The 8352-nt window shown below is 49.8% G+C and overlaps 1 protein-coding gene across 1 annotated transcript; it reads right to left on the reverse strand.

Moving 5' to 3' along the window:
- Positions 1-824: 824 nt before the first annotated feature.
- On the reverse strand, positions 825-5806 carry LOC136456634 (receptor-like serine/threonine-protein kinase SD1-8). Its single transcript, XM_066456561.1, has 6 exons — positions 4344-5806; positions 2406-2734; positions 2055-2265; positions 1710-1947; positions 1474-1624; positions 825-1377 (listed from the first exon to the last, which is right to left on the reverse strand). Exons 1-6 carry the CDS (start codon positions 5668-5670, stop codon positions 1075-1077), a joined length of 2559 nt encoding a protein of 852 aa, XP_066312658.1. The 5' UTR covers positions 5671-5806; the 3' UTR covers positions 825-1074.
- Positions 5807-8352: the final 2546 nt, after the last annotated feature.

Consider the following 8352-nt stretch of genomic DNA (forward strand, 5'->3'; position numbering starts at 1 on the left):
TCTAACTCGCGAGCACGCACCCAGCCAGCGTCGCCTATCACTGTTACGTGGGCTAGCTCCAACAGTCAAACGTGCACGCAACGAGCGGTCAGTACCTAAACGGGCCAACATTCCTTGGTCAAATGGCCTATTTGGTTGGAAGCCTGGGTAACTTGTCTAGCAAAAAGTGTTGCCTGAGAGTTGCCTGAAAAGTTGATGATATTTGCCTGAAAAGTTGATGATATTTGCCTAGCCAGGCAAGTGTTGCCTGAAGAGTTTGGCCTATTTGGTTGGTGCCTGGGTCTAAGAAATAGATAAATATATGCTTTCTTGTCTAATAAAAATTTAATATATGCTGTTTAAATAACATATATGAAGACAAATAAATGATTTAAATTAGTAATAAAAAATCATAACCTAAACCATAAAATGAACATCGATATCAATGAAAGGAAAAAAAACAGCAATTTAATGTCTTCGGATAGGAAAGATCCTTTTAATGTCTTGTCGGATAGGAAAGCATCGCCAAAGAAGAATTCTCTACTGTCCGCGGGCTTCGCATCGCAATCGACGTGGACGAGTCGACCGCGCGCGATGACTTGGTACTAGCAAGCAACGATTATGCCGTGTGAGTGTGTGACTCGTCAGTCGTCAATCAATCATTCGTTGGATTTACAGCCACGTCCAGACTGGCGGCGGCCAGCGGAACGCCGGAACGTCGTCAATCAATCAAACGATAGGAGCAGCTGCCGAGCGGGTTGAGGTTACGAAGGTGATGGAGAGAAACTGTCTCGCAGACTTCACGTACACGGTACATGGAAGAAAAATGCACTCGTTTCTGTCAATAAATTGAACCGGGTGACTTATTGAATGTAAATAAATCTTTACAAGCTCTGAACTTTACATCTTACAGGAGGGTTTCGAGTGTGGCTAGTGGTTAAAAAAACAGAGAGCCAGGCCTTTTTGACAACGGAAACCTTTGATGTACTGTACAAAAGCTACGTACACAATACAAGGCACAGACTACATCAGTAGAAGAGCACCAAGAAAAGAATCACTACTGGTGGTCTGCAGGTGAGGGCATTCAAACCGAAGCTACCTAGCGTCAATTGCGGTTATGGTCACGCTGTTGGCCGTGAGACCATGAGACGAGTCCGTGTCCGACGTGTTCTTATTCCCGATGTTCACCCCGGGCTCGTTCGGCTCAGGGACCGTCGCGTTCTCGCTGGCCAGCATCATGACGACCGACGACATCAGGGGCCTGTTCCTGGGCTGCACCTCGACGCACAGGAGGGCGACCTGGATGCATCGCAGCACCTCCCTGTAGTTGACGCCGCTGCCGTCCATGACCTTGTCCACCAAATCGACGCTCCTGCCTTCTTTCCACATCATCCACGCCTGGACAAGGACAAATGACCAGACCAGCATGGTTAGATAAAAATGTTCAGAAAGAAACAGCATGCAAATTGTGCTGCTTACAGTTGTAGTACTTACATAACGGAGGAGGTTGAGATCAAGCTCTTCTTCGTAGAAGCCTCGGTTTCTCCTGCCAGTGATGATCTCTAGAACCAGCACGCCGAAGCTGTAGATGTCGGACTTCATGGAAAACACGCCATCCATCGCATATTCCGGGGACATGTAGCCGCTGAAAACCAAAAACCGTCTCTCATGTCAGTTTGAATGTCCATAATTTGGGGGCCATAGGACCAGGAGATCAAGAAAGAACTTACTATGTCCCAATGACCTTCAATGTATATGCTGTGGTCTGGTCACCTCCGAACATCCTTGCGATGCCGAAGTCTGAAATTTTGGGGACCATGTTTCTGTCCAATAACACGTTGCTAGCCTTGAGATCCCTATGGATGATCCTGAACCTTGAGTCTTCATGCAGATACTGTAGACCCCTCGCAATCCCCAAAATGATATCAAAGCGTTTCTGCCACCTTAGCAACATCCGCTTTCCTTCATCTGCACAACGCATAACCATTAGCATTATAGCATTTCTATGCAAGTACAGTTCAGTAAACTAAACTTGTTGGGCAGATAGATATATGTTTCTGCAATGTCAAACTGACCAAATATGAACGTGTCGAGGCTCTGGTTGTGCATGTACTCGTACAGGAGCATCCTCTCCTCCTCGTCGATGCAGCAGCCGAGCAGCCTCACGAGGTTCCTGTGCTGAAGCTTGGCGATCAGCTTCACCTCGTTCTTGAACTCCACCGCCCCTTGCATCGATCTCCGGGATAGCCTCTTCACGGCTACTTCCTGCCCGTCCTCAAGCTTTCCCTGTTCAACAGTTCGCAGGTCCCAGCATCTCGTTAGAAATCAGGGAGAATCGGCTGACAAACCCTTTTCCAGATTATTCTACCATTTTCAGGTTTTATCATCCTACTGTTAATAATCACACTCCTTCCTATCGTTCTTACCATGTAAACAGGACCAAACCCTCCTTCGCCAATCTTGTTGCTCGCAGAGAAACTGTCCGTGGCTGCCAGGACCACCGCCAGATCAAACAACTGCAGGTCGTCGACGTCTTTCTCGGCACTCTTCCAGTCCTCGTCCGACGCCTGCTGTTTCCTTGCCCTGAACGGGAGCACGTCGTCTCCGCCGCTCGGCGCCGAGGAATCCGTCTCGCCGTGACGTTTCCTCCTTTTCCTCCAGACACAGCAGCAGACGACCGACGGCAGGAGAAGCACGCCGGCAACTGCCGAGACGACGCCGATCACCACGCGCTTGCTCGGGACCCGGTGTCTCGCTGGAAAACAAGCAGCGGCAATCGGCAAAACGTTAGGTGGTGAACCGGCCTAACACTGTGTTCTGCATGCGACTAGTAAATATGCGAGCGTTGCAAAAGTTTCAGACTAGAAAAATACCAAAGCTTTGGTTCCACTTACTTAGAAACATGCATGCATGATGTATCCCTTTGAATGCTTTAGGATTTTTTGCCGCTGGTACCACTAGAAAAAATGTGCGTATTTCTACCACCTGTTAAGAATAATCGTACCTAGAAATGCATGCATGTGGTCGATGTAAAACAGTCGCCGCTGTATAGTTTATGATATCTAGATAACTTTTGAAGTGTCATTATCAATTTGGGTGGTGTTGGACGATAGCTCGTCCAGTGATGTTTTCCGGTAGACTGCACGGTAACCAAGCGACTGTGATACAGGGTTTATGGGTGCGAAAACTAAGTGCTGCCACGGTTTTTGGCCAAGCTACGTTTTGATAGTTGACCCATGCATGCCACTTTGCTTCCATTCAAAGGTGATCCTTGAATTGCCTGCTCTATCATATATCAAAACAAATGCGACTGGGTCGAGGAACAGAAAACTCTGTCCAAGTTTTCTTTTTCCTCAAATGTGTACTACCTCCATACTAAAAAATGAAGTCGTTTTGGATAAGGCCTGGGTCAAACATTGGGAATATAAATCATGAATAACTTTTAAGTTGTTGAGTTTAAAAATGTGAAAACCATATATATATATTTGTCTTGAAAAATACTTTCACAAAAAATTACATATATCACTTTTTGATAAATATATTTATAAAAAATAAGTAGTCAAAGTTATGCTTTGAAGACCGTGTCACTGTCCAAAACGACTTCATTTTTTAGTATGGAGGGAGTATGCAGTATTCCCGTGTGGTTTTCAGAATGGAAGTGGTGGCCAGTGATACTTTCTTCTATGAGTGGCCTCTTCTTGACCGAGAATTTTTTTTGAACGAAACTGGAGGGGTTTGCACCCCTATAGCATAAATTGAAACGAAACAAGCGGTTCAGATTACAAAAAAGGCACTAAAACTACAGGGCACAGAAGCAAAGAGGAGGCAGGACAAGCCTAGGAGACAAATTGGCCCCGTTCGGCTTACCCCATATTCGGCTTGTTTGACTTTTTTTTTAGCCGGAATAGTATTTTTCTCTCACAACAATTCAGCCAGAACAGTGTTTTCAGCCAGTTTCAGCCAAAATTATGTCAGCCAAACAGGGCTAAAGAAGGTGACAAAGAAAAGCAGCACAAGAGCGTGCTGCAGAATTTAACTAGTGCACACGCTGTTTTGTGACTTGTGATCGTTTTAGGCGAGTTATAATTAGGCGGATGATGGGACACTGGGGCCAATTAACCTCGACAGCTACGGAGACGAGATATCTCAACCAAATCTCACAACAGTATGCTCCAATTTACATTTCTACATCTGTCATGTAAGGTTCCTAGCAAGGATGTACAAAATTCATATAGATTTGTACTGACGCATAGAATCGCGCAATTATAAGATCATAAAAACTGACTGAAATTGTACTAAATTTGTACTGAATTGAAAGAAGTAATACGTGACCAAAAATAAAAAGATTGCGTCAGAGTCCGAACCTGCGGCATTGAGCGCATCTATCTCCGACTGCGCGAGCCGTATGTAGACTTCCTGAACGTCCGTCGGGTACAGCCGCATGTCCAGCAGATCGACGCCCCAGATGACGCAGCCGCGGCTGAGACCCCCGTTGACGTTCGCCGCAGCGTACGCCCGGCAGCTGCAGTTGCTGAGGCACGCCTGCCGGCATTGCTCCAGCGTCATGCCGGGGTACACCGTCGCGTTGGTGGCCTCCGGCAGCTTCATCCGCTTGACGACCCAGAACCCGTCGCTGCTCGCGTTCGCGCCGCCGCCGCCGCAGCCGAGGCTGGTCGTCCTCACGCACCCGGCCTTCCCGTCGCGGAGGTTCCACTGCTGCGGCGACCGTGGCTGGAACCCCGGGAGGCAGACGCACGCCTGGGACTGGCCGGTGTTGTCGCAGTACCCGAACGGCCCGCACTTGGCATAGGAGTCGCACGGGTCGTTGGGGTAGTACCAGAAGTTGCTCCACCCGCCGTTGACCAGCACGAACCGCTGCACCTGCCCCGCCGCTTCGTCCACGACGAGCCGCGACAGCAGCGCGTCGCCGCCGATGGAGTAGCTGTAGTACGTCTCGTCGGGGCTGTACACCACCCTGAAGGTGAAGTCGTTCGACTTGAGGTACGGCACGCCGGTGAGGATCTCGCCGTTCCACGGCCCGCTCGTGTACAGCCTCGCGTCGCCACGGAAGAGGAAGAACTGCGGAAGCCCGCCGGTGACCAGCTTGAACGTGACGTCGCCCGGCGACGGGTCGGACGCGGCGCGCCACGCCGTGATGTTCCGGGTGATGCCGGCCCTGACGTCCACCCCGAGCTTCATGTCCGGGAGCAGCGTGTCCGTCGGGTAGTCGAAGCTCTGCCACGCCACGCTCTGGTCGGAGTCGGAGCCGCTCCCGTCGGCGCTGAGGACGAAGTTGCCGCTGTCCAGGAGCCGCGCGGTGGCGCCGGTGGTCACGTTCCTGGTCGGCGCCGCCGAGGACCACACCGTGACGTTCTGGCCGTCGAGGATGACGAGGCGGCCGTCGGCGGAGAGCCGGAGCACGCCCGGAGTGCTGCGGACGGGGCTGTGGCGGTTGGCGACCCACACCACGGTGTGCACCGTGATGTTGTAGTACCAGATGCCGAGGTACGTCCTGGCGCCATCATCGTCCGGGCTGAAGAAGCCGAGCTGGAAGACGCCACCGGCCGAGACGAGCGTCTCGTTATTGCCGGTGGTGATGGACTCGGACGGGCCGATGGTGTCGGTTGAGGTGGAGAGTGGGAAGAACGCGGCGGTGGCGAGGAGGACGAGGGAGAGCGCGCACGCCCTCATGCTCGGCAATCTCGCCTGAATCGCGCGCCCCGCGCCAGTGCAGAACGGGCGGGGATCTCTAGCTACTCTCAGGATCGGGACATTGCCTTGTGAGGGTGCCTGCACCTGCACGCACGGCCGAGTGGCGGCTGCCAACCCCGAGGCTTGGGATCCGCGGGAGGGAGAGGACGTTGTCTTGTACCGGGTGATCGACCAGTGCGACGGTGATCGACCAGTGCGACGTCACCGGTCAGTGCACGGTGGCGTGGCGAGGGGATAACGTGGCGACGACCGGAGCGCTGACCGGTGATGTGGCAGGTTCTGCCGTGTCATAGCCCACGGCACGTCACTGACGCGCCAAGGCCCACGGCGCGGTAGGATCTGGACGCAGACAGAAGCCGACCAGCCTCAATTGCAATTGAACGGGAGATGCTGTCGATGCTGTAAACAACTATAAGTGCTACCGCGACGTATTGAAACGAATATGAAGCAAATAAATGGAGTCTGTACGTAAGTTGACAAGTTACCACATAACATTTTTATTGGTTCGACATAACCAAATAAGTTTGTAAGTTCAAAATAAGTTTGTAAGGGCACCTCTACGTCGCTGTCAGTCAAGAAGTGTGCTTGGTGTGGGTCGTCGTACTCCATCTCAAGAAGGGAGTACAACGGATGTTGCGTGGGAGGGGCCATCCTGTTACAAATTGATAAACAAATGGTTAGAGTATTCAAATTAACGATATTCAAATTAACATTATATAGGATTACAAAATTTGAACTACTTATTATACAATACGAACACAATATAAAAGCATATGTATATATTCAAAGTAACATTAACAAACATATTAAACAACTTCACTAGAAAAATAAGCAGTTCTATGTATAGCTATTCAGACACAAGACAACTAGAAGATGCCATAACTGCATTTGCTATATAGCTTTTCTTTTTTTTTCTTTGCACTGTTGATTTACAGTATATAATTTACACAATCTATAATTGGGAAGATGCCATAACTGCATTTGGTATATAGCTTTTCTTTCTTTCCTCTCATGATAGCCCGATTCCATCCACTAGAAGCGACGACATTTCTCTACTCGCTCCCCACATTTAAGCATTTACGCCCAACTTGAAAAGACAAATTAAAGCCACGACTTCACGCTAGCGATGACGCTAAAAGCTTCTTTGCCAACTTTAGAATGAAAACGAATATGGATAATACGAGAAGCTATTCACGACACCGCGCTAATGAGTATGCTAGAGATTCCGTTACTAACTGCTATACGAAAACGAATGAATGTATCTATGGGCGGATGAACGTATCTATGGACAATTTAGGAAAACAAAATTATGGTTTCATGTCGCTGAGTATGCTAAAAGCTTATTTGCTAACTATAAAATAAAAATAGATACAGATAATATAGAAAGATAACCACAACCCCACGATAATAATATATATACTAGAAGCATCTTTGCCAACTAAAAAACGAAAGGCGATGAATATATTTTATAAAAAAAAATTAACGAAACATACACAGAGAATTCATTGCACACAAGACTGTTGATATCCCTAACAAATACCTATATGAATTTTACAAAAGCTGGCTGAATTTTACAAATACCTATGTGCGTGGTCGGAGGGCGCGGCGGGCGGGCGGAGGGGGTGGCGTGCCGGCGTGCGGGCGCGGCGGGCGCAGCGGGCGGCCATGGCGCGCCGGCGTTCATGGCACGGCCGGCGCTGTGGGCGCGGCGGGAGTGGCGCGCCGCCGTGCGTGGCGCGGTCGGCGCGGCGACGGGCAAGCAGACAGAGGGAGGGCGGCTCGCGGGCGATATTTACCTGGGACTGTCGCGCCATGAGAGATGGCGCGGCACTGCCGCGTCAAGATCGGTGGCGCAGCAAAACCTGCCACGTCACCAGTCAGCGCTTCGGCCGTCGCCACATCATCTCACTCTCCACGCCACCATGCATGGCGCGGCACAGGCCTTTCGCCGCGCCAGGAAAATAGGCGCGACCAAAAGTGTTAGTTTTGAAAAAAAAATAGCGTTAGATTTAAAATTAGTTTACAAAAAGTGTTAAAAATAAAAAAAATCTATGCGGGTTAGTTGGATTTGGAGTACAGTAGCACACAAACCGACCGAGTCAACGTTGGATTCTAGAACGGCTATCTGTTTTCCCACGCGGTCGAGCCAAATTTTTATTTTTAGCTTTTTTTTGAAAAAATTTCACAAATATACCCCTGAAGGTAAGATTTTAAAATCTGGATCCTTAGCTCGGCGTCATAGTTGCTAGCGCCGAGCTTACGCTGCTCGACGCTATCGTTGCTGACGCCGAGGTCTTAGGCTCGACGCAGACGTGGCGGTGACTTGGCAGGCAGCTCGGCGCCATAGATTCTGGGGCCAAACTTAGCGCCGTAGATCCTAGCGTCGAGCTCAGCGTCGTAGATCTTGGCGCCGAGCTCGGCGCTATGCTCTATGGCGCCGAGGCGGTGTTTTAACCCCGGCCCCAACCTTCCTGCCCGAGCCTTCTTCCTCTTCTTTCTCCTCCCTCTCAGGTTTTTTCTCTCCCCACTTTGCCCTACCTCACGAATCGGCATATTGGACCTTGAAAACTTTGATTTGATTCGTAGATCTTTGAGAGCAAGGTATACTCGCTCCCCTCCTAGTTTTTTTCACATCGATTCGGTATATATTAGTCGGATTTT

This window comes from Miscanthus floridulus, chromosome 6, assembly GCF_019320115.1.
Source record: "Miscanthus floridulus cultivar M001 chromosome 6, ASM1932011v1, whole genome shotgun sequence".
NCBI classification, from domain to species: domain Eukaryota; kingdom Viridiplantae; phylum Streptophyta; class Magnoliopsida; order Poales; family Poaceae; genus Miscanthus; species Miscanthus floridulus.

What these genes read in the sequence shown, in the direction of transcription:
- LOC136456634 (XM_066456561.1), bottom strand. Translation starts at nt 5,670, where the DNA reads ATGAGGGCGTGCGCGCTCTCCCTCGTCCTCCTCGCCACCGCCGCGTTC. An exon ending in AGATGCGCTCAATGCCGCAG is followed by an intron (nt 2,735 to 4,343) that starts GTTCGGACTCTG and finishes CTTGTTTTCCAG; the next exon opens with CGAGACACCGGGTCCCGAGC. An exon ending in ATCTCAACCTCCTCCGTTAT is followed by an intron (nt 1,378 to 1,473) that starts GTAAGTACTACA and finishes GTCCTTGTCCAG; the next exon opens with GCGTGGATGATGTGGAAAGA.